Source organism: Desmodus rotundus, chromosome 9, assembly GCF_022682495.2.
Source record: "Desmodus rotundus isolate HL8 chromosome 9, HLdesRot8A.1, whole genome shotgun sequence".
In the NCBI taxonomy this organism is placed as follows: domain Eukaryota; kingdom Metazoa; phylum Chordata; class Mammalia; order Chiroptera; family Phyllostomidae; genus Desmodus; species Desmodus rotundus.
This window is the reverse complement of record NC_071395.1, coordinates 64911310-64936870: the sequence shown is the minus strand read 5'-3', so window position 1 is coordinate 64936870 and position 25561 is coordinate 64911310. Positions and strand designations below refer to the sequence as shown.

The 25561-nt window shown below is 40.5% G+C and overlaps 2 protein-coding genes across 3 annotated transcripts in view; both read right to left on the bottom strand.

The window, feature by feature from the left end:
* Window positions 1–120: 120 nt before the first annotated feature.
* On the bottom strand, window positions 121–21219 carry TVP23C (trans-golgi network vesicle protein 23 homolog C). 2 transcript variants are annotated; one of them, XM_024564688.4, is made up of 7 exons: window positions 21096–21219; window positions 17710–17792; window positions 16373–16517; window positions 11331–11420; window positions 10051–10182; window positions 3932–4060; window positions 121–2587 (listed from the first exon to the last, which is right to left on the bottom strand). In XM_024564688.4, the coding sequence occupies exons 1-7, from the start codon at window positions 21105–21107 to the stop codon at window positions 2561–2563; spliced, it is 618 nt and encodes a 205-aa protein (XP_024420456.2). In that variant the 5' UTR covers window positions 21108–21219; the 3' UTR covers window positions 121–2560. The 2 variants fall into 2 exon arrangements, with proteins under 2 accessions (XP_024420456.2, XP_045054913.1); XM_045198978.3 differs by lacking the exon at window positions 21096–21219 and adding an exon at window positions 19876–20361.
* Window positions 21220–23549: 2330 nt separating this feature from the next.
* FBXW10B (F-box and WD repeat domain containing 10B) overlaps window positions 23550–25561 on the bottom strand; it is a 39424-nt gene continuing 37412 nt past the window's right edge. The window contains exon 14 of the mRNA XM_024565058.2: window positions 23550–24370. Coding sequence (XP_024420826.2) covers window positions 23550–24370 — 821 coding nt within the window. The remainder of the gene's footprint in view (window positions 24371–25561) is intronic.

The window sequence follows — 25561 nt, the reverse complement described above, 5'->3', positions numbered from 1 at the left end:
CAAAACCAGGATGCAGAACTGGATCCTCAAACACAAGTTCTTCAAGACCACATCTTCCTCCATGCAACACCTCCTGCTTTCTAGGAAGGTTGTGAGGATGAAACAAGCCACATAAAAACCTTTTTGGAGAAAGCACAATGTTTGAATGTTTATATGACAATGTTAACACCACAAAATAGGTATAAAATGCTTTATATTCAATTGGGACAACCATTCACTTCACAAAAGTATTCATTTAGTAAGGACTGCTTTTTCTCAGTGGCAATGTCCCCTCTTTCATTGCTGATTTTAGTCATTTTAGTCTTTTTTTCCTAGTCAGTTCCTTCCTTTTCTTTCCTTTGGGTTTACTTTCTCTTCTTTTTCTAGTTTCCTGAGGTGAAAGATTATAGACTATTGATCTGAAATCTCTTCTGTTATTTTTTAAGACTATTTTTAGACTACTTTTAGATTCACAATGAAATTGAGAGGGAGATACAAAGATTCCCCGAGCACTCTCTACACATCCACAGCCATCCCTGTTATCAACACCCCCGACACGAGCTGCAATCAACGAACCTGCAGTGACACATCATAACCACTCTAAGTCTATGCTGTGCCTTAGGGTTCACACTTGGTGGGGTACATTCTGTGAATTTGGACAAATGTATAATGACATAAACCCATATTATAATATCACACAGAATCTTTCACTGCCCTAAAAATCCTCTATGCTCCATTCTTCTCCCCACCCCAATTCTTAGCAACCAGTGATAATTTTACTGTCTCCAGTTTTGCCTTTTCCTGAATGTCATACAGTTGAAATCATAAAATATGCAGCGTTTTCAGATTGGCTTCTTTCACTTACTGATATACATTTAAGGTTCCTCCATATCTTTTCATGGCTTGATGGCTCATTTCTTTTTAGTGCTAAGTAATATCCCATTGTCTGGATGGACTAAAGTTTCTTCATTCACCTACTGTAGGACATCTTGGTTGCTTCCAGTTTGGGGCAATTGTGAGGAAAGCTGCCATAAACATCCGTCTGCAGGTTTTTGTGTGGACATAAGTTTTATTTCATTGAAATAATTACCAAGGAGCCCTGACTGGTGTGGCTTAGTTGGTTGGGCATCATACAGCAAAGCAAAAGGTTGCTGGTTCGATTCCCAGTCAGGGCACACACCCGGGTTTTGAGTCAGATCCCTGGTTGGAAGCATGAGAGAGGCAACCAATCAATGTTTCTTTCACACATCTCAAGAAAGAATGAAAAGACATAGGAGACAAGTATTTCCTCTAAAAACAGTAATATACCCCAGTGATCTTCCTGTAACCTGTGTTTCCTTGGGCAAGCCACTCACTCACCTAAAGTTCCATTTCACCATCTATAAACAGGTCTCACACAAAACAGGTCTGTCATAAGGATCAAATTACACGTGTCAAAGTACTTTGTAAACAGTAGAGTTTTATACAAATATAAAGTTATGCACCTTCAAAGCTATCACTCCAATTACACAAAACAGCTTTTACAAATTTTTAACAATGTATAAATACACTAACAAAATAATCTGTTGATTAAGACTCCAGCAAAGATTAAGTATACCTACAAGGGAATTTACAGATTCTATAACAATTTCTAGACTGTTACATATATTGCTTTTTAAGAAATATTATTACAAATGCATGATTTACAATATCCCCACTATAGCAAGAAAAAAAAAGATTCATAAAATAAAATGTCTTTTAGGCATTTATTATGCCAGGTATTTAAATGATTATTCTTACTATGACATAAGAATAATACTCTTTTGGTAGTAAAAGACAGATTTCATCTGGCCAAATACCACTGAAGCTCTTCCAGGAAGTTCCAAGTGAAGTCTGCCTACCTTCCCCCAAAATGAATAGAACAGCCGCAGTCTCTAGATATTCCTTACACACAAACTGTGATGATTCATTTACATGAATTGGGCCTAAAACACATGACTTGTTAAATAAAAATAAATAAAATTTTACAAACTAGTTCACACCACTGACCCAAATTTGGTTTTAATCTGCCTATGAATGCCTAGAATAAGAAATTTCATCATGAGTATATATTAAGTTGTACAATTAATAATTATTTCTAACTTATACATAAGTCAAAGCACTCACTCTTACCATGGAAACAAACTTTCTTCTGAAGATAATCTACAGAAACAATATATAAACACATTAGAGTTTTGAAACGTGATTAGGAACATCCTTCTATGTTCTAGGATCAAAACACAAAGGTCTTCATTACGTACGGACACGAACATAAGCACGTTCACCAAGTGCGGGACACAGACAGTGCATGGCTGTGCGCACACATGCACGCCATGGACCCAACTTCGGCAATGCCTCTAGCAACATCATATTTTCAAACCCCAAATGCTAGAAATAAAAATTTAATATGAAAATCACTTTTTGTTTTTTCTTAAGTAAATTTTAAAATGAACAAACGAACCCAATACTCCTCTCTGCAACATGTACTGAGTTCTAAAATGTTCAGAGTGAAGAATCTCTTCAGTGTTCCCAATGTAACAGAACACATAGGCTTTCCCTCTCCTCAGGAGGTCTGATCATCTCCAGTATTCTGCAAAAGAGTAAGAACTCCTTAATAAAAAAAAAAAGCTATTTTACTTAACATACCAGACTTTAAAGCACCAGGAAAATATTCTGTATTTGTAAGCAGAGCCAGCTACTATATTAACTTACATTCAATGGCCCAATTAGGTTAAAAATTACAAATATGTTAGAGAAGCAAAACAATGGATCCACCCAAATGTCCAGCAAGCCAGTGTCATTTTAGCAGAGCATCACCAGGTGCCATGTAAGCCTACTAATCCTATACATGTTATGTCAGGCTCATCATCCAGTTTCACATGTATTCAACGGCCACCCCACTTCCGAAACGCTGGAAATCCCAAGGGAAAAACCCCACTGAAGCACATACTTGACAATTAGCATAAGGTGGACCACAGCGAAGGTATGCTGGAACCGTGCAAAAACCCTCGGGAGGAAAATCACATCCCTACAAGAATATTCCTTGTTCCTACTTCTTTATACAAGAGAAACTGTACAGTACAATGAAAAGAACAATGGACTTCAAGAGAGGAGAGTTGAATTAAGCCCTAGTTTTGTACCACTTATTAGCTGTATACACTTGAGTAGAAACTTCCTCTCAGGGCTTTAGTTCTCTAAACACAGTCCTTGGACCAGCTGCATCAGCACCTCCTAGGGACATAAAAATTATTAGAGCCCCTCCCAGATTCACGGAACAAGGAAGCTTGGAGGTATGACCCAACAATCTGTGTTTTAGCCCCTAGGTGAACCCAAAGCACGTTCAGGGCTGAGCACCACTGTCCAGCACAACGCTGCTTGCCCAACCTACTACACGCAAACCAAGACATCATCATTTTTCCCAAGAGATTTAACAACTACTGCTTATCCCACTGAAAACCCTGATTTAAATACTAATGTTAAGGAACTGTAAATAAGACCTGAATGTTCTAAAAAAAAAAAAAAAAAAAATCTGAGTACTTTAAAACAATCTTTAATCTTATGTTGTTTCTACTCATTCTTCCTATACAAACCCTAAAACCATACAACAGCATTCTTCAAAACTTTAAGAGCCACTACAATTAATGAAAAGCAACTGAACTTAAGATACTTTTTTAAAAAATAAGTTATTATCAATGATAGTTTATCTCTCTGGTTTTAAAATATTTTCAAGACACTGACAATATATTTCTAGAATGTCCTAAAAAGCCTTCCAAAAATAATCAAAGTATCTTTATCATCATGATCTCATACTTAAATAAATATGTGCCTTAAAAAACTTTAAGCATTTCATAAAAATGAAACTCTACATGAGTTAGAAATCACTGCATTAGTCACGACCACATCGAACTCACCCTCCCATCTGGAAAATACTTACCTGTCTTAAGAACTGCTTTCCCAGATACGATGTGGCCATGCTGGTCAGATTCTTCCTGCTGCCGACTTTGCACCTGATGTAGCCATATAGGTTGGCACCTTGTAGCACCACACCCATGGTAACCACTGCCTGGGGAAGAGAAAAATAATCAGTCAATGGGTACTGGCCTGAATTTGATTAACCTTTCTCTATGCCATGAATGAGACAAGGCAGAGTGTTATGGGAAAAAGAAAAGGAAACTCTACAATGGGGGCATTGCTCCAATAAGACTGCTTCACTTGCTAGAAGAGACCGATCCAACATACACTCTACACAAGGCACTATATCAGCCACCTAGCAAGATACTTATTAAATACATATGCTGTATGAAGGCACCAGGCCAACTCCGGGAATGCAGTGGGGGGACCATTCTGTCTCCATTTTCCATGGGCCCATGTATAAAGATATAAAAAATGTAAATGAGACTGAAAAGAGGCTCAAATGTTAATGACTCCTTAAACAACTAATTACAAAAGAATGGTCAAGAAATAGATCAAATTCAGTAAGCTAAGTGCATGCAGAGGTGAATCTCTGCTCTATGCTAACGTGTGTCTCAGCTGGCTCCCAGGAGAGCAAATCAGTGCCTCAGGGCTGCCATCAGCAGGTGTGTCTGTCTTCAGAGACAGAGAGGGACCAATAGGGTGGGGGGCTGGAGCACGAGGAGGAAATGCACTTTGGCAGCGTTGCTGTTTCCTGGTGGCTACATCGGGGAGCCTACAGATGACCCCACTAAGATCATTCAGGATTGAGAATAAAAAACTCAAGCCTATTCTTAAATATTAAAGAAATAAAGTTAATTAGGGAAATGTAAGGGGATCACATGGTTAAACACTCTAGAACGGGCTGGCAAAGTTTTCCTGTAAAGCAGGGGAGTCAAATTCATTTTCCCTGGGGGCCACATCAGCCTGGCTGTTGCCTTCAAAGGCTCCAATGTAATTTCAACTCCTTAACAGTTAAGGAGTAGTTACATTTATACAGTCCTAAAGTTACATTCAGCCCAGTTGGGCTGATGTGGCCCCACTGAAAAAGAGTTTGACACCCCTGCTGTAAAGGGCCAGACCACTAACATTTTGGGCTTTGTGGGTCATAAAATCTCTGTTGCAACTACTCAGCTCTGCCATTCTAGCCCCAAGCAGACAGACAACATGCAAACAAACAGGCAAGGCTGTTCCAGAGGAAAGGTACAAAAGCCTGCATTGGGCTGAATCTGGCCCGCAGGCCATAGTTTGCCAACATGTTCTTGAAAAAAAACAAGTCATCAATTCATCTGCTAGTGAAAGGATTACCTAGGGAACGTTTACACCTTTAAACAGTGAGATAGCTGAAGAGAACGTCTTTTTCCAATCCAGACTTACTGTCCTTAACAAGCTGTACAGGTGATTTTAAGCACATGAGAGGACTTAAATGTTTTAAATAAGGAATAGGTTCAAATCTTTAATAAAGGAAGTATGTAGAGTTGTACTTTCTGTTTTAAATGTATGTTTCACAAAAATAAACACATTAGAATTATATAAAGTTGCTAGTTACCTAAATAAACTTAAAACTACGTTTTTATTTAAATAAATTTCCTTCCACTTCCCATGGTTCTCAAACTGGGACACTCCTGGTAAGTTTTCACCAACATGCTGGGGCCCCTGAGTGCACAGACTGAGTATGAGAACCACTGAGGCACCGATGTCAACCAATGGCAACGGACCTGAAAATGTATTTGTAAGTTAAAACAAGCAGACTTCTGGTTTACAATGGCGTAGTAAAGCCAGATACCAAGATCTCCCTCCCCCTAATATATAAATAGCAAACAAACTTTTTAAAAGGCAAATAAGCTGCTACCAAGAAATATAAAAATGGGCTGGCTGTCAGAGAAAGGGCCAACTTGGTGTTGCTCTACTTAGCTCCTAACTGTCCAAAGAAGCTTAAAGAAAAATTTTTACTAGTAATCACCACCCCTAACAACTTAGAGGCAAAAGGCCAGATGACAGAGATAACCCTAAGAAGAAAATGCAGAAACAGATATGAGAGCAGCAGCCCCTTCCCCCCAATTGAGGCAGGAAGATCACAGCAGCTTGACATTCGATGCCCCGGTGTTTGGGGGGTAGGGAAAACACAGAAGGACCACCAGTCATCAAGTGGAAGACCTGAAGAGAACAGAGGGTGGGAGAGACTCGTGAAGAGCCTGGGTAAGGACACCTTCCCACCCTGTGGTCTTAACATGAGCCCAGACTCCTTTTTTCATTGCCTTCGCTGGCTCGGGTTTAGGGAAGTGGAACACTGCTAAAGAAAAACTGGGCTTTTTTAGTCTGAGGTAGTCCCATCTGTTCATTTTTTCCTTCATTTCCATTGCCCTGGGAGACTTATCAGCAAAATTAATGCTCCCACAAACGTCTGAGATTTTACTACCTATGTTTTCTTGTAGGATCTTTATGGTTTGGTGACTTACACTTAGGTCTCTTATCCATTTTGAGTTTATTCTTGTGTGTGGTATAAGTTGGTGGTCTAGTTTCATTTTTCTGCATATATTTGTCCAATTTTTCCAATACCATTTATTGAAGAGACACCAATTCGAAAAAAATATATGCACTTTGTTCATAGCAGCATTATTTACAATAACCAAAAAGTGGAAACAGCCCAAGTGCCCATCGGTAGATGAGTGGATAAAAAAGCTGCACTGTGTTTACACAATGGAATACGACACAGTCATAAAAAAGAAATCCTTACTGTTTGCCACAGCATGGATGGACTGGGAAAGAGTTATGAGAAGTGAAATAAGCCAGTCAGAGAAAGACAAATACCATATGATCTCACTTATTTATGGAATCTAATGAACAAAATTAAATGACAAAACAGAAACAGAGGTGTGGTTACATGGAACAGCTATCAGAGGGAAGGGGAGAGAGAGAGACTGGATGAAAGAAGGTGAAGGGATTAGAGAAAAAAATATATATGAATGACCCATGGAGAGAGACAACAGTGTGGTGATGGCCAGAGGGAAAGTGGAGCTGGGGCTGGGAGAAGCGGGGCAAAGGGGAAGAAAATGGGGACATCGGCAATAGAGTCAACAATAAAAATAAAGGATGAAAACATGAAAGAGACTGGGCTGCCTCTCCCAGATGGATGCTAAGGCTCCAGGGCCTCATAAAGGGTCTAATGCAGAACAGACCCAGAACAGAACACACACTCAACCAGGAAACGAGAACTCCACTTCATAAAAAGAGGCAAAACCCAAGCAAGCCAGCAAAGGCGGCCAGAGGCCTAGCTCTGTTCTCCTCCTCATGCCCATGCCTCAGGCCCCTGAAGTCTAGCTCACAGCGGAGCCCAGATATCTCTGACACAGGGGACAGCAGTCAGGGGAAATCACCCACACTAAACCAGCATAAAGAGAAGGTCCAGGCAGAGCTGCCTGCAAGCAGGTGCAAAATGGAGAGGGACAAAGGGAAAGGCGTCTTTGCAACATGATAGCAAATAAGTGAAAATAAAGAACACAGTGTGCAAGAGATAGGTTAAGAATCTATTCTGAAAGAAATACAGTCCACCAAAATAAAAAGCATTCTTGGAAATACTTCGCCCTATGCAAGAACCTGAAGATAAGAATTCAGAGAGAATGAAGGTAAGATAACACAACAGAAGGAGAAGAAAATGAAGCTGGCAGAGCTAAGGACATACAGAAAGAAGCCTTTGCCAACCCAAAGTAACCCACTATTCTCTACTCTATTCTCTACTTGCACACTCTACTCTTATCTTGTATCATTATCGAAGAGCCTCTGCTCCCTTACTTACTGTGTTTCCATATTACCCTGCCCGAGAACATAAGGCCTACCAGAGCAGTTACCTTGCTTATCCATCTGCTGACAATATTCCCAGTGCCAAGAACAGGTCTGGCATATAGAAGACTCTTAAAAATATTTGCTGAGTGAATAAAGGGAAGAAAACTGAGAGCTCAAAGCACTTCAAGATGGTAGATGAGAATAGACAAAAATGATCCAACAGAGATAACCAGTACCTCAGAATCAGAAAAACCAAAAAATAGAACATAAATAAATTTAAAGACTTAACAGAAGACAATTTTCCTGATTCAAAGCAAAATCTGCACCTGCATATTAGAGGAGCACAGAGTTTCCAGAAAAACCAATCTGGAAAGATAAACACAAAGGCATTCTGGGTTATGATATTTTAAAACTTTAAGAATAATAAAAAAATTCTTTGTCCAAGGAGAAAAATGATTCACTCACACGGAAATTAAGTAAGCCTGGCCTCAGATTTCTCTGCAAAATTTGATATAAGAAAATAATGAAATAATGTCTTCTAAATGACAAAAGCAGCTGTGACCCCAGAATATTCACCTAGCCACATTGTCATTCAGGAATAAAGTCAATAGGCTCATATTCTTAAACATGACAGAGCCAAAGGAAAATAACACTTATAAGTTTTTTTAAAAAAATCACCCAGCAATGAAATGCAGCTAACCACCCAGGAGATAAAAGGAAAAGTTCCAAAAAAAAGATTCAATCAATGTATTTTAAAATACTATAATCAAAAACTGCACAAACAGTCTGAAATATAGTTCAAAAGGTAAATGTTACAAACCTTGACAGCAAGAATAATACTAGAACAAACAAAACTCAGGTGATAGAAAGGGAAGAAACAGAAGAAAGAACCTAAGAGTATTTCACTTCCTTTCTAAACAGAGTCTGTTAAGTCAATAAGCAGGTTTTTAAGTGTACTGCTTAAAATAACTAAAGTAAGACTACATAGTCAAGCTTTGGGGAAGTCAAAAGTTTTACACAGATTTTCGACTGTTCGGGGGGGTCAGCACCCCTAACTCCCATGTTGTTCAAGGGCCAAATGTATAATCAACAAAAATACAAAGGTGGAAGCAGGGAGGAAAGGTGGAAGAAACCGTGAGTGTTAACTTGACCATCTCCTTACCACAGCCGGAAATCAGACATGAAGCACACTTTCTAATTCATGAAAGACTGTATGATACAAACATGAAATTAAGATCAATATTAGAAAAACTCAAATTAGACAATAAACCTTCCAAACTGCATAAAAGATTTATGTATATGTACATACAAAGAAAAAGAGAAACTATATAGCAAAACAGAGACAAAATAAGAAAAAAAACATCAGTAAGGCCAAACTATATCTGCTATCAATAGTTACGTGAGACAAACTTAACTATTAAAAGAACAAGACTCAGAGTCTGGGGCAAGTAACAGATTACATTTTCCAAAGATGGTAGCAACAATATCTTCTGGTCCACATGCTCTTCTAGAAGCTTCTTTAACATCTCCACCTCCCACCAATCAAGGTGCAAAGCCTAATTCCCATTCCCTTGAATATGAGTGGGTGGCAAAGTGGTGCTGCACCTACTTCTGAGGCTAGGTTGTCGTTATGGGCTGAATGTGTTCCCTAAAAAGTGCTTATGTTGAAGTACTAACCCCAGTATTCCCAAAGGTGATTACATTTAAAGATGGGTCTTTAAAGAGGTAATTAAAATAAGATGAGGCCACCAGAGTGGGCCCTAATCCATATGACTGATGTCCTTATAAGTAGAGGAAAAGAGGACACAGACACATGTACAGAGGGAAGACCATGTGAGGACCCAGGGAGATAACCATCCAGGCTCAACAATCAGAAAAACTGTGAGAGATCATAAAATGACTGTTGATGTTTTAAGCCACTAAGTTTTGACAAGATTTACTATATAAGTAACGGACAGCCAGAACAGGTGACCAAGCAATATTTTCAAAAAGACCATTTTGTTCCAAATTAAGCTAAACACATTTGCTTGAAGTTTACTGAACATCTCATCCAACAGGATAATGTGATAAATACAGTCATCTCTCTACAAGGTGGGTTCAATTAAAATTATGCTGAGCACCTGGAGAACTGGTGCAGCAAGGTCTTTAACACAGCTCTGCTCAGCAATACTTAAAGCGGACTGAGAAATCAAACTGGGAAATACACGATCAAGCTGCCCATTCAACACAGGTCCCTAAAGTTGGCTTAGACAGCTGCTTACTATGATTAGCCCTCAGACATCTCAGTGGATTATTCCCTAGTTCTGCCCTGATACTCACCAACCACTTCACTCTGAAGGAGAACAGAGCACTGAAGGCAAATATCACCCAAAGCACAGGGCAGGCAACAAGTCCTAACCAAAAGATTCTCGATTCAGCCTCTGAAACAGTTTTATTCTCTTGAGAGGATGCCTATAAAAGAACATGAATTTAATAACCAATGTTTTGTGATATCAGTATGAAGTTTAACATTTTTGATGAAAAACATCTTACCCTGAAATTCAAATAAATTAACACAGACATCCCAAGTCCTAAGTTAGAAACTCCACGCCCACCACCAAAAAAAACAGTTAGTAGACCTACCACTACTATAATTTTAGGAACTGGTTTTAATATACTTTGTTTTAAATCAAGAATTTGTAGTTTCAGGGCAGAGAAGACAGTTTAAGGTAGTCTGATAGGCTTCTATTCTATCTTTCTTGCTTTTATACTGTTCATTCATAGGAAAGCTTTAAATGATATTTTTTCAGGGGAAAGTCAAGAAAATCAAGGTTACAGTCCTCCTAAAAGGTCAAGTCAGGGTCCAGAAAAAAAATGGAATTAAGCCATTGTGGACAATGACCAGAGTATCTTAGCAAAACCACAAATTTAAAAGAGTGGTGAGTTGTTTATTAGGCAGATTTTACAATACAAAGGACCATGGGTTCACTGAACATACCGCTACTTTGTGAGAAATGCTGTCAAGGCACTTGCAAGCAGGAGGCAAGCCATTTCCCTGGTATTGTCTCCAAGAATTTTGTCCTCTGCCACCCACACTGATTTCCACAGGGAAACAAAGCTCAGTATCGATAAGCGGGCCAATCCAAAACAGACCAGAGCCCCCTTAGAGTCCTGAAGGTCCAAGTTAAAGAATACACTGCTCTGATCACTTCAGATTTTCTGTCCAGCTACAGTCCTTCCATCTCTGTTTCCTGCCCACAATGGAAAAGGACCACGGGAGCAAGGACAGAGCATGCTATGAGAAGCAGTTATTCCAGGCCAGGCAACATAAAGCTGAGGGCATCAGAAAGAGACCCTTTTTCAGACAGCAGCCCCAAACAGGAAGCTCAGCACACTGTGTAAATCCACCCTCTGAGGATTCTTTCTATACACACACTGTTTCTGATCTGAACTGGTCAGAAAAATATAATTAGTTTTAGAGGGCCATCTGGTTTAGTGTGGACATGCCAAATGTTTGGGATAGTACTTTTAATCTTAAATACTTCACCCATAAATATTCAAATATAATCTACACCTAATTTATTGAATGGCACTCAAAGGAGGGAGAGGGAGGAGCCTACCTTCCTGGACTCGAACACCCAGTGACTTTTCCCATCTTCATCAATATGATTCCACCAACGCAGGCCAACCATTAGTCGACCTGTGACATTCTAGTAAAGATCAATATACACATGCTTTAAAAACATTATTTAAAGATCTACCATAAGGTCACACCTCAGTGTGACCTTTCATAAACAAAATAGCACCTGCTTCACCTCCATAATATTCCATTTTATACCATGACACACCAGGCCTGGACAAAAGATGAAACAAAATGGCAATGGCAGGGCCAGCAGGGTGGGGGCGACAGCATAAACACCCTCATCAACATTACCCTCCTCTTCCCCTCCTGAGCTCCTGTCCTTTCTCCTGTTCCCTAACATGTTCCTAAACCCCTCGCTCATTAGCCACTCTGACCTATCTTTCCTATATATCCTGACTGTAGCTACGTATATTTTGTAACTATATATCTCTAAAAATGGTTGCTATGGACTGAATGTTTATGTCCATCCCCCCAATTCTGTATGTTGAAACTCTACCCCCCACCATGTGGTATTAGGGGGTGATTAGGATTAGATGGGGTCGTGAGGGTGGAGCCCTCATGAATGGGATTAGTGCCCTTATAGGAATCAAGAGCGAGCTTTTGACTGAGGAAGACAATGGTTACGGGTACTGGCCTTTACTCAGTACCTCAAAGGTACCAAGTTCTCTTATTAACATAACAAATTACTCTGATAGCTTTCCTAATGCTTATTTACTCAACAAATGTTTATTGAGCATGTAATAATATGGAGATAGCAGGTACATTTCCTATCCTTATGGAGATTTAAGTGCTGTGGGGAAGAGAGACAGTCAACCAATGTGTATATGTCCCATTACTGAACATGCTAAGTACTGTGAGGGAGAAGAGTGGGCTTCGCAAGTCTAGCAGGGAAAAATGACCTAGTCAGGCAAAGTGTCTCTGAGGAATCAACGCCGGGAATGAAATTTAAAGGATAGGCAGGAATCAATAATGCAAGAAATTTTTAATCACTGGTGTCCACTAATAGAGTTCAGGGGTTCTGTGAACTTGGATGGAGAAAAATTGTACCTTTATTTTCACTAACTTCCAGCTAAACTTTAGTTTATCTTTCAATTATGAATGTAGACAATTAACCACAGTAGAATTAACAGTACCTGAGGTATTATCACAATAAAAACCAGATATTTTTCATATTGTACTACCCTTGTTGCAGATATCACAAAATATTATTTATGTTCATCATTGCTTTCAAAGTAATTAGGCCTGCTATTACTAGGTCTTGCTATTTAGTACGTAAATAAAGTACATACCATTAAATTAGAAAATGTGCCTTTTTAGTGTTTTCATTATATTTCAATATAAGTGACTTCCTTTGACTTCCATAGTGATATTTAATCATACTGTGTTTTCTTTTCTGTATTTAAAAACACTATTCATAGCTTCATAAGACTACCAAAGGAATCCATGGCACAGAAACAGATCAGGAATCACTGTGTTGAGGTAATGTGTGAATGAGAACAATCCACCAGGTAGATAAGCAGGCATGGAAGCCGTTAGGAAGAAAGTAAAATCTATGGGTTCGTGGGACTTGGTGATTAACTTCATATGGGGTATGAAGAACGCAACTCATATATTTTTGGTTTGCTCATGTAAAAAAAAAAAAAAAAAAAAGTTGATTCAAGGCCCTGTCAAAGGGAACCCTGGTGGAAGAGCAGCATCTTGGAGGCTAGAAGATGAGAAGGAGTATTTTACACATGTTGAATTTGAGGTGCCTCCAAGAAAACCAAATAAAAATGTCAAGACAGATGGATAGGTCTGGAACAGCAAGGACAAACCTGGGCTAGAGATACAGATCTGGGAGTCAACCTGGCTTAGAGATAAGCATGGATGACAGTGCTTAGGAAGAGAATAGAGGAGAAAAGGAGGAGCCTTAAAGATTGTAATTCATTTTGTAGAAGTACTAACATTTACAGGCTAAGTAAAAGAGAAGAGCTGGCAAAGACCAAGATCAGCCAGAGGTCTATTTTATTGGCATTTTCAAATAACATTTGAAACTCTTAGAATATTTCTTCCTCCATTTTCCCATTTTCCAATTCTTTACTTTCTACTTTTATCAATATTCATTTTCCTTGAGCTGATTGCTTTTGTTTTTAAAACTTCTGGACCTGCCCTGGCTGCTTGGCTCAGTTGGCTGGAGCATCTTCCCATACACCAAAAGGTTTCAGGTTCAATCCCTGGTCAGGGCACATGCCTAGGTTGTGGGTTCAGTCCCCTGTCAGGGCTTGTATGGGAGGCAACCAATCAATGTCTCTCTCTTGTTCCCCCTTCCTCTCTCTCTAAAATCAATAAATACATCCTCAGGTGAGAAGTAAAAACAAAGTTTAATTTGAAAAATTCTGGACCTCTGTCTAATAATAAAAACCTTTAATCTATTTTTTTTTCCTCTGAATTCAGCTTCATACACATTCCCAAAGTTTATGTGTAGATGATCATTGTCATTAGGTATACATAATCTATTATTTATAGTTTTAAAGTGTCTTTACGTATAATCTATTATTTATACTTTTTGTTTTCTTTTTAGGCCAAGATATTTAGCAGGTTGGCTCTTTTTAAAATTCCAGTTTTTGCTACTAGTTTTGTTGCACCTGCCTAGAAAATGTAGCTGCTTTGAGCAATATATTTCAATTTTCTTTGTAGTGACAATTAATTTCTACAAATGTTGCACAGGAACTGAACTCTTGCCATTAAATTATCCTTGCACATAAAAAGTTTCAAATACTGCTATTAAATCGACCTTGTTATTTCACTCACATCCTTTAGACCTTATTTATTTTTGGTTGCTTTGATCAATCGGAGACAGTGGCTTGTCAGACCCCTACCATAATGTTCCCTCTGTCTTCTTCTAGTGTTCCTAAGTTTTTTACTACACAGAGTTTGACATAATGTGATTCTGTGAATGAGCCTCACTGTGATTCATAAAATAACCTTTTTTCCATTGAATGCTATCTTACTCCCATTTCTACTTTGTCTAATGGTAATATTCTAACGCCAAGTCTCTTTTTGTTTCAATTGGTCTGATGTTATCTTTGCCTTTTACACTTTTTATAATGTCATGATTTTAGCTAGAACTTTTTTGTTGGACTTTGATTTTTGACCCAATCTTAAAATTCTTATCTTTAAATAGAGTTTAATCAAATTACATTTATTGTTGTAACTAATTTGCTACCACTTCCATCAATCACCTTGTACTATGCCTTGTGATACTTAAGCTTCCTTGACATGCGCTTTCTTTCATTCTCTTGCTTTATAAAGTATGTTTTAGTTACTCTTATCTTCTCCAATAAGATACATAACTTATTTTAAATTTTACTAAGAGCTATCATTAAAATTTGAAAACCATTATTTAACATTTTTACTCCGTCAAAGTAATGTAACAATAGCAACGTATGGGCATTAACATTTAAAATTTTAAAAATTTTTTAATAATTTTATCTTTTTATCTATTTTATTTTTTAATGATTCTATCTCTTCTTTTGACAACTATACTGAGATTTATAATAATTGTGACACATCTATGTTCTAACTAGGTTTGGATCCCTGCCTACCCCCTTCCCAAGTTCATTTAACGATTTCCCCATCCTGACTATGTGCTCCACATAGCACTGGTTTGGATATCTGTAAGTAATTTTGCCACAGATAAAAGGGTGACATTTTTTAAGCCATCATTAAAAACAAACAAACAAGCAGCTTATCAGAAAATATACTTTTTGGCCACATTTTTTAAAACCCTAAACCCAGAAGTATTTAATTTTAAGAACTTGGAAATTACCAGGAAGAACTGAGTAAAGGCCATGTGGCTAAACAGAAATTACATGAACAACAAAAAAGAACATTCCTCAAAGACAAGATTGTGACCAGGATACAGTAAACACTTTAGAGTATAAAGCAACAGAAGAAATTCAAAGAAAAACAAGCCAAAGAAGGCTATGCAAAAGAAAAGCCTAAAGAAAACAGACTTCTGTAATTTTCATTCTCAGCATTTTGTGGCCTATGGAAACCAGCTGCCAGCAAGCCAATCACTTCTGTTATCTGTAGGAATCAAAAGACCTAAAAGGGCTGGGTTGGTGGGTGTGAACAAACTTGCAACATCTTACTGGTCTTTGAATCAATATACATGTCTCTGAAATTCCAAAATTAGCTTTTGCTTTTTTTTTCTTTGATTTTTCCCCTACCATTTTGCTATGAAAATTTCCAAACATGTAGGTAAGTCTAGTTTTACAGTGAACACAGAGGGTTCACAGTTAATATTTTAAGAGTTACTACATCACATATCCATCCATCCATGTACCCATCCATCCCTCCACACATCGCCCTTGATTTTGAAACCACTTCTTACACTCCTCTCTATCCTCTACAACAGGGTTTCTCAACTTCAGCACTGCTGACATTGTGGGCTACATAATTCTTTGTTGTGGGGAGCTATCCGGTCTGTGCATATTAAGATGTTTAGAAGCATCGCTGGCCTCTACCCACTAGATGTTTCAAATAGCACACTTCCCCCACCTCAGTTGTGATAACCAAAAATGTCTTCAGACATTGGCATGTGTCCAGGGTGCAAAACTGGCCCCGGTTAAGAAAAACTGCCCTACATCCTTCACAAAATGATGGGTACTCCTGAAGTATTAGTGAGCAAACCATCCTGGGGTCTTTCTAGAAATCATATAGGGCACGGCTGGAGGTGACCCTGAAGCAAAACCAGAGAACTGGACTAGACGCTGTATGTAGGGTCTGCAGCTGAGGTCATATTTATTTGTTTAATTTTAAAGCTGACGTAGGCTGACAAAAGGCACACACGAGTCAACAGAATAACCTACATGTGATCTGATATAGCTGGCACTTTAACAAGAAGATAATTTAATGCAAATCCAAAATGCTAAATTTCCGGGGGTTTTGTTGTTGTTTTTTTTTTTTTTTTTACTGTTTATATGACATTTAATCTCATCGTATTAAATGGTTTTAAATAAAAATAATCAAACCTACCTTGACAGCCCAAAAGTCACATGACAACAACAAGATAATTGTCACCATACAGGCAATAAAGCTGCTGCTCAACAATTCACAGAGAAGATAGACCACAATTGCACTGACTCGAAAGAATAAATGGAAAAATGATGCCACTGGATGTCTGAAAACCAAAACATAAAAAAAGAAATGCAATTACACTTAGACAGGCACTGCGGATGTAGATGAAAAATGCTTCAGCTGTAGCATAACCATGCAGTTTGGTCAAAATAAAAGATAACTTAAGGAAGAAGCAAACCACATACTTCTCTTTTTTCGTAAGTCCCATTATTTGACCAAGCCCTGCTGTCACAGCCAATACACTATGGCTGTTTACACATATGGAAACATGATGTTAACACCTCATTGAATATAAACTTTCACAAAATATATAAGAAGAAACTTAACCAAGCTTGGAGAAATATGGTAATCATACTCACAGGATTGAATCCTATTTTCCTATGTCCAAAAATCATGACAAAAGAATTTCTAGGCCCTCAGAAACCACTTCAGGCCTTAAGACAAAGTGACCATCATGAAGAGTTGTTTTTTTAACAGCTCTACTGTGATATAATGCATATACCATACAATTCACCTATTTAAGGTATATGACTCAACAGTGTTTTATGTATTCACAGACTGTGTAAGCATCACCACAGTCCCCTTCAGAACTCTTTCATTACCCCAACGGGAACCCATACCCACTGGTAGTCCCTCCCCATTTATTCCAATCCCATCCCTTCTCCAGCCCTAGGCAACCATAAATGTACCTTTTGTCTCTATAGATTTGCCTATTCTGGACATTTCACATAAATGAAATTGTACAATATGTAATCTTTTGTGACTGGCATCTCTCATTTTCAAGGTTTAGGTAGAACTTGATTTCATTAAGTGAACTTCTTTAGAGAGAACTAAATTTGAAATAGAAATGTTTGCCTTGATATTTTCATGTCGGTTTATATAAAAGATGCAATTTTGAAATTTGCACAATAAATCAAAACGTCATAATGCATCTACAGAAACCATCTAAAGAAATGGTGCATTCTTAGTGCACAGTAGCTAGAATGAACACACTAGTGTTTACTTAATTGGATTTGCAGATTTGAAAATTTAGTGTTGAGTAAAATTCCATATGCCAGTTATTCCCAAAGAAAATCTGAAATGCCATTTTTGTCTCAGATCTAATATCATACTAGTGATATACAACATTCACAAGTACTTCACAACCACTCTGCCCTAAATCCCATCAGCTGGCACCAGTCTACAGGCAGAACAGCACTGGACACAAACACCACTCTTAGAAGTTATCTTCATACCTGATTTTAGATTTTCTGGGTCTAGCAGCTGCTTCCTCTTCTGCATCAAACAGTGCAACATCTTCAGTGTCATCATTACTATCCTAACAAGAAAATGAAATAGCCATGAAGCAAAATGAATTCCGTATGCACATGCTGACTGCATGCAAGGCAGCACGCTAGTCAGAACAAGATTATGCTATGGTCAAAGCCATCTGGAATTCACAATCTAGGAAAAGGGCATGCGCAGTTCCTTCACCCCCATCCAAATCATCTGGCCAAACCCCCAGGTGGTAATCCAAGTATCTACTGTCTCCATCCCCACCCAAGCTGTTGAGCCCTGTGAGAAAACCACCAGTGTGTAGAGGATGCTCCTGCAAAGTCAGAGACCACTGAGGCTGTGGGGGATAAAGTAAGTATTTTTGGCTCCTTCACAGAATCATCTGACTTGCATTCTTGTTTCCCTGACCCCTTCTCACAACTCTTTCTCTTTTTCTCCAAAGCAAAATCATCTACTTGTGTTCAGAATCACTTCTTTTCCTGCCTCCTTGGGGGCTTGTTCCATCAATTTTATTTACACTTTCTTGTATCTTCAAAGGTTTCCACTGGATCTTTCTAATTAGCATGTAAACTTCTTCAGGGGTCCCTTGTAGCAGGGGTCCCCAACCACCAGGCTGCAAACCAGTACTAGTCTGTTAGGAACAGGGCCTAAAGCAGAGCAAATCCCACCTGCCCACCTTCCCTGAAACCAGTCCCTGAAGGTTGGGGTCCACTGCTTTACAGCACAAAAAACATTTTAAGAAACCCTAACCTTGAATCTCTCCTTCTACCTTCTACTTTTTTTTTTTTAAGATTTTATTTATTTTGTTTTTAGACAGATGGGAAGGGAGGGACAGAGGGAGAGAAACAGCAATGTGTGGTTGCCTCTAGAGCACCCCCTACTGGGGACCTGGCCCACAACCCAGGCACGTGCCCTGACTGGGAATTGAACCAACAACCCTTTGGTTCACAGGCTGGCACTCAATCCACTGAGCCACACCAGCCAGGGCTAACTTCTACTTTCCTTCCTATAGTGTTCCTTCCTTTCACAACTTTAGGCTCCTAAGGATGGTTCACATTTCAACTCAATGTAATTGACTTTCAGCCTCAACCACAAGATATCTGCTATTTATACCTTTACTGGTGCCAGCCAGTCAGCAGCCTCCCTGCTTCCATTTTTAGTTGCATGCTCAGCTCTACTCCAGCCTCTCATTATCCACTGAGTAAACCTCCCAACATGGAAATAATACCACATCACTCCCTGCCCCAATTTTTCTATGGTGCCCCTACATGTACAGGATAAAACTTAACTCCTTCACACACAGCATAGATCTCCTGATGTGATCCCCCTACTCACCTTCTGACACTCCCTCCCACTGGACAGTACAGCGATAGTTACTGTATGTTCTGAAAACTCAATGCTCTCCCCTCCTCCTGCCTTTCATGTTTTCTCTGCCCAGAAATCTCTTCCCTTCCCCACCCCCTACACGGCTCACCTTTAGGCAAAACACCAAGTCATCTTTTAAATTTCAACTCAAATACTGAATTAGCAGAGAAAGTTTCCCTGAAACCCCCAGGCATACCATTTCCCCTGTTCCCACAGCACTTGAACAAATTGCCATTTGAACAATTATCTCAGGACATCCTTCCTGCAAGCCTACTCTTACCTCTGTCCAGACGCTAAGCTACCGGAGGGGCCCTCGTGTCTAGCAGAGTGCCAGGCCTGGCAGTGCAGTATTTGTTGAAGCATAAGGAACACAGAGGAGGCGATCCCCTGTAGTATGTGGCAGACTGGGAACAGTGCCAGGAGAAACTTACGTGCAAATGGGAGCTCAGGAAAGAGGCTCTGGAGAAACTTCCTGCAGGACAGTTTATCCGCTGGGCCTCAACAGAACAAGTCTCCTGCTCATTCTAGTCCCTCGATTAGGTACATTTTCAAAGGTACAGAAGCGATAATACACACATATGTATAGGGAAAGGCCAAGGAGCCCACAGAGTAAGAGAACAGTGGAAAAAGTGAGGTAGGAGCTAAAGCTAGAAAGGTAAAATGAATTCAGATCTATGAGATTAGTGGTTCTCAACCTCGGCTACAGGCTGTAATTACACAGGGTGCATTAAAAATAAATAAAAAATTTAAAAACCTGATACCTGGGTCCCACCCCAAAGTTCAGATGTGTGGTCTGGGCATCAGGATATTTCAGAGCCCTCTAGATGATGATGATGTGCAGCCGAGATTGAGCTCTACTGGATGCTGCTCTTGACTGAACGAGTGCCATCTCTATCCCGCAGCCAAGGTGACCTTTCAGAGTCGGTCCTGCCAAACCCGTTTAAAACCCACGCACTTTGGCTGAAAAACAGACTCCTGTCCCCACGCACCAGACTCCACTCCTGTCCAGACCCGGCCCTGCCCACCTCTACGACCTTTCTCAGGGCACCCACTGCTGCGGTAGGCCCGATCATGCGTCTTCTCACTCCCCCAAAGAAGCCCGAGTTCTAATCCCTGGACCCTGTTAATATGTACATTTACTCGGCAGAACACATTTCGCAGAAGTGATTAAATTAAGGATATTGAGATGGAGGCCATGCAGGTGGCCCCAGTGATGTAATTAGAGTGGTCCTGATAACAGAAACACAGGAGCGTCGGAGTCAGGGAAGGTGGTGAGCCCATGAAAAGGAGGCCACAAGAGGAAAACAGAAAAGTGGCCGCTGTGTTTCTAACAGGGGACCTCAGTAACAGCAGGGCCTGGGCCATAGCAATCCCTCCACCAAGGGTGAAAAAACACCGATGGTAATCTAAGTGAAAGTGCACTTTACAGTATGTTTTTAAATAGAAAGAGAGTATTTAATTATTCATACTAGTCTCTGGTGGTCAAGTTGTGGACTGTAATTAAATCCATTAACCACCATCAATTCAAGATCAGTTTGGCGACTTAAACTTGAAAGCAAGGCCCCGGCGGAGCCTCCCATTACTACAGGATAGCAACGCACCCGCCGAGATCAGGCTGCCACCCCACACTCGCCCGTCCCCGGACAGCTGAGAAGACCACCGAGACCTCCCGCGAGGGCGCCTCTGCGCGCGGGCACCGAAACGACCGGCGCTCCGCGCGGGTTGACAACGCGCTTTTCCACACCGGGATCTGTTCTCCCCAAGCACAATCTGGGACACGGTCCACCAGAGGCTTCGGGGCACCCAGCCACATCCCCGGGACAACGGCCCTCTGCCCTCCGCCCACCCCGTTCCTCCTCTGACTCCGGCCGCAAGCCCGGACGCCGACACAACAGCCCCGGGATGCGCCACTCGTGCCCCACCACTTTCCACGGCGAGCTCCCACGGACCGCCGCCGTCACGCCGCGCCACAGCCCCTCACCTGCGGCACCATCGCGGCCCTGCGCCAGACCCACTTCCGGGCGCCACGTCAGGCCAGGTGGAGTCAAAGTACACCCTAGCTCGTTCCCACTTCCGCTTCTAGGCGCCTCGCGGGAGGAGCATTACGGGGGCGGGGCGAGCGTGTGGGCGGGGCGAGCGTGTGGGCGGGGCGACTCCTCGATGCATGGACCTAGAGGCCCAGGAAGTGCAGATCTGGGCACTGCACGGAGGGTCGCTAAGAAAGACTGGGGCGGGGCGAGAAAGTGGGCGGGGCGACCAGAGATCCGGGCCAGCTGTGCGGTCCCTTGCGCGTGCTGATGGAAGACTGAGGGGAAAACTGGCTGGGACGGGAACCCAGAGCCGCTATTGGCTTAAGAGTGAAAGCTTTGTGGTTTGTCGCGTGGAGCTGTTGTTGCTCCCTAAGAGCTGTCATTCCCACCAGCGTCGCTGTCCCCGAAGGCGGGGCTGGGATGGATGGCTTTATTATTCCACAGTTGCATTTTGTTTGAACGTTTTACTGGGCATGTTTCCTGTACAGTATCCTATTTGTACCTTACATTTTAGAAACAATTGGAAAATGTTAATGTACTCCTGAGAAGGGGTAAAAAGTTACTAAGAGGTACAAAGTAGGAGGACTGAGTAAACAATGAAGGGTTACATTAGGGGAGGAAAATGGAGACCAGGAAACCCGGACACAGTAAGAGTCAGAGTTGGAGAACTAGCGCTGCTGTTGAGCTTCGGGCCCCCTCCACATCCTCTCACCCCCACTTTTACCAGTTATCTAACCTCCATGTACATCTTACCTCAGTTGTAAAGTGGGTCTGATAATAGTATCCTACAACATAAGTACATAGTAAACTGAAGATGGTATTCTTACTACTGTTTTGAGTTTAGCTGCTGATGGTGTGATCTTGTGAGAGGATAGGATAGTAAGAAGCTAGGAAAATTTCTGTGCAAGTGGAATGAGGAAACAGACAAGGAAGTGAAACAAGGCCAAACAGTTTGAGCAATTTAGAGTCTCATGGTAAATCGCAAGACCTTATCTCCCGTAACCAAGGACACTTGAGAACTGTGGTTTATACCTCTCCTCCCTGACCAGAGAATACAGAGCTTAAATCACCCTTATCTGGGAACTTCCTTTGATACTTCTCCTTGCATTTGCAAGATGCCACGGGTGTCCAGGGAGAGAGGAATATTAGGCAGGATAGATAGTAAACCAAGGCAGGGAGGGGAAAAGAGACGTGTCTCACTGATTAATTCAGCAGTCCTGTTCTGAAAATCACAACAGAAACACAAGATAAACAACTATCTTTTATTGAGCTTATTCACAGGGCTTAAAGGAGGAGAAAAACAAGACCAGGGTGCACCTGTGGGGAGAAGATGACTTTGGTGAGCACCCTGTAGCCATAGAAACTCATGCCAGTGCAAGAGCCTCCTCCTATCCTCTGACCCCAGTAAAAAGCCTGAGCACTCACACACACAGGCACGACTCTGTTTTGATTCCCAGAGTTTCATCCCTCTGCAGAGCTGAAATAAATCTTATTTTCATTATCAGTGTCCCTGAGTTAATTTTTTTTTTTTTATTTGGGGAGACAAGAAGCCAAATCAGTTCCGGGTTTGGTTCAGTAACAATCTTGCCCATATGAAGGACCTGAAATTCAGGGACCGTAAGTTGTCTTTGACACTAATTGTAACAACATCCTAACTGTATGACTTATGGATCAAACTGCTGTTGAAGTCTCCTGGAATAATAGGTACTATCACAATTCCTTAACTGAGAAGATTCTTTCTATTAATATCACTATTTTTACATTGCTATTTGCCAATGCTACTTTAAACTTAATAATTAAATTTTTTTTTCAATTTGGCAAACAGTTGTATTCCTGCACTTGGAAGTGAAAAGTGGAGGCTGTGAACAGGTTACCTGTACATCTAGATTGCCCATGCCATGTTTTTGGTGGCCCATCCAAAGTGTAGATTGTGGGGTTTGTTGGGTTGGGATTTTTGTTGTTTTTGTTTTGCATTCTATTTGAGTTCATTACCATCTATAAAGGAAAAAAAAAAACAGTTCTTCCCTATTGTGTTTCTCTCCTGTGTGTCTTTACTAAATTTCATTAAATTCTGACACTATACCTGGAGATAGCATCAGATCACACAGTAAGTTAAGGGCTCAATCCTACAAGACTCACTCGCTGGCTCTGCCTCTCGCTTCCATAGTCTCAGTGAATGGTTTTCAGTGGGAAATACAAGTGCTAATCTGTCCGAGCCTCCCTCTGTTTTCCTACTTTGATAATATCAATTCTTTGGCTTATAGGAAGATAATTAGGAGTCTCCATGTTAATTGCCAGGGAATAGTAAAAAACAAAACAGCAACAACAACAAAACAAGAAGCCAAACACCAACATCCACTCAGTTTCCTTTTTATTGCAAGACATTGTAATTTCCCAAGGGTGGTTCAGATAAATACATTTGGACCAAGTTCAGGGGCTGCTGTTTTTCCTTGCTTCATGTAATTGTCTATAGGCAGGCCTTTGATCTTCCTGATCCAAGCAGCTTTGCTGGCTTTTTCTGGATTGACCACTCCAGTGGGCTTTCTGGACTGATATTCTTTCATCTTCACTTCCTCATACTTTTTCTCCTCCCTCACAGTCAACAGCATGAATTCAGTGTTCACTCTGAAGGGATTGAGGGCTGAGTAGAAATGAGGCCGTTCTTTCTTGACAGACTGGGTTGTTGTGTTTACTGGTGGAGGAAGCATGCGGTTCGGCTTAATGACCTGCAGGCTGGTTAAGGGGCCAACGCTACGCACTGTCCTGTCAGTTGAACTGGTTGCTCGGTCTTCGCCCCTTAAGCTGCCAGCAAGCCTGGTGTGGATAATCATGGGCTGGGGTATGGTAGACTGGACTTGGGGACTGTGCAAAGACTTCTTCAGGTTAGGCTGAAGTTTCTGGATTTCAAGGGGAATACTGGTTTGTTTCACATCTATAGGAGGGTAGCTGGCTCTCAACCTATCAACTTCATGTTGGACTGATTTTCCTTTGAAACTAAGGACCTTCCTTGGGTGTGAAATTGAAGGTACCCAGGTGTTAATGACTTGGGTCTGAGGCCTACGGGGATAGGCAAACTCCCCTGAATTATGGGCTTGCTGCAGGGCGTTAATGGTCAGGAGGAACCGGTCTGGCAACATAGAGATTTGCCAGGACTTCTTCTTTAAGTGACTGGTCAGGTCTCCAGGAGTTTCCAGTTGTTCTTGTTTTGGTACTTTCTCTACATCATCTGGTTTAAAAGAAAAAAATAGAAAACAAATCAGTGTACCATCAAAACATTAAGTACTATGCATGAAAATTAAATTAATTCTATCTCCTAGGCAAACTGAGATCTTTGTTGCCTAATGGATATGCCATCATGTGGCAAAACTCCTCTATGATACCAGCACTTACAACATATTCAATACAAATCTTTAACAAATACACTAGTGTGCAAATGTGTGTCAACCTCTAGATGTGCATATTTTGGAGGGAACATGTGATCCCACATTTTTGAAACTTCATACCTCATTTATGATTCACACAAAACAGGCCTTATAAATGTATAGTAACATACCTCCGTTTTTAAAGAAAAAGTAAATCATAAAATTTTATTCAAAACGATCCTTGAACATTTTCCCAATTCAAAACTGTGTTAAAAAATATATGTCATCCCTGGGAAATGCTAAATATGACAGCATGACCAGAGGCAGTTCCTGAACATTTCCCAAGTGTTTGAACAATATGAGCAGGGTCCAAAAGCTGCTGACAAGGACCAGAGGTTCATTCTCTCATACTACATCATGGCCAAGACCTCCAAGGTGCCTCAGACCTTGAGTTAACAAGGATGTCTTCACAGGTGAGTGAATCTATTATATCAACCTATTATATCTCATGTGGTCCTTTCAATCCTTACAGTACTTCACGGATACATTGAAAGCATTATCCCCATCTTACAAAAGGAATAACTGAGTCATGAAAAGTAGAAGTCATTTGTCTAGTCAAACCTAGAAGGCAAAAGTCTGTATCCCAAGCTATACCAATCTATAGCTAGCAAGTAAAATCCAACTGTGTGTTAAGCATATAATTTCCCCTGATCAAATAGTTTTATCTCAAGATGTTTTTGTATGAACACACTAGGATGGGATAAAATTTCAAACTTTTCCCTGACTTTTGCTTTGTGAATTAAAGAATATTTTATTAAAACAAATAAAACTAAATAAAAGATGTCAAATCTTCCCCCCACCCCTTTCAAACCCAGGAAAAACTGCTCCACGTGTGTGTGTACGTGTATGACGAGACACACAGTTCTTTCTCCTTTTATGGAAAGGAGTTGTGATGACTCATTGTTCATTAACTTGTCTTTTTTTGTGCAGTGTATTGTGGATCTCTTTCCAAGTCAATACATGTAGGTCCTCATGATAACAATTTTAGCTGTTGT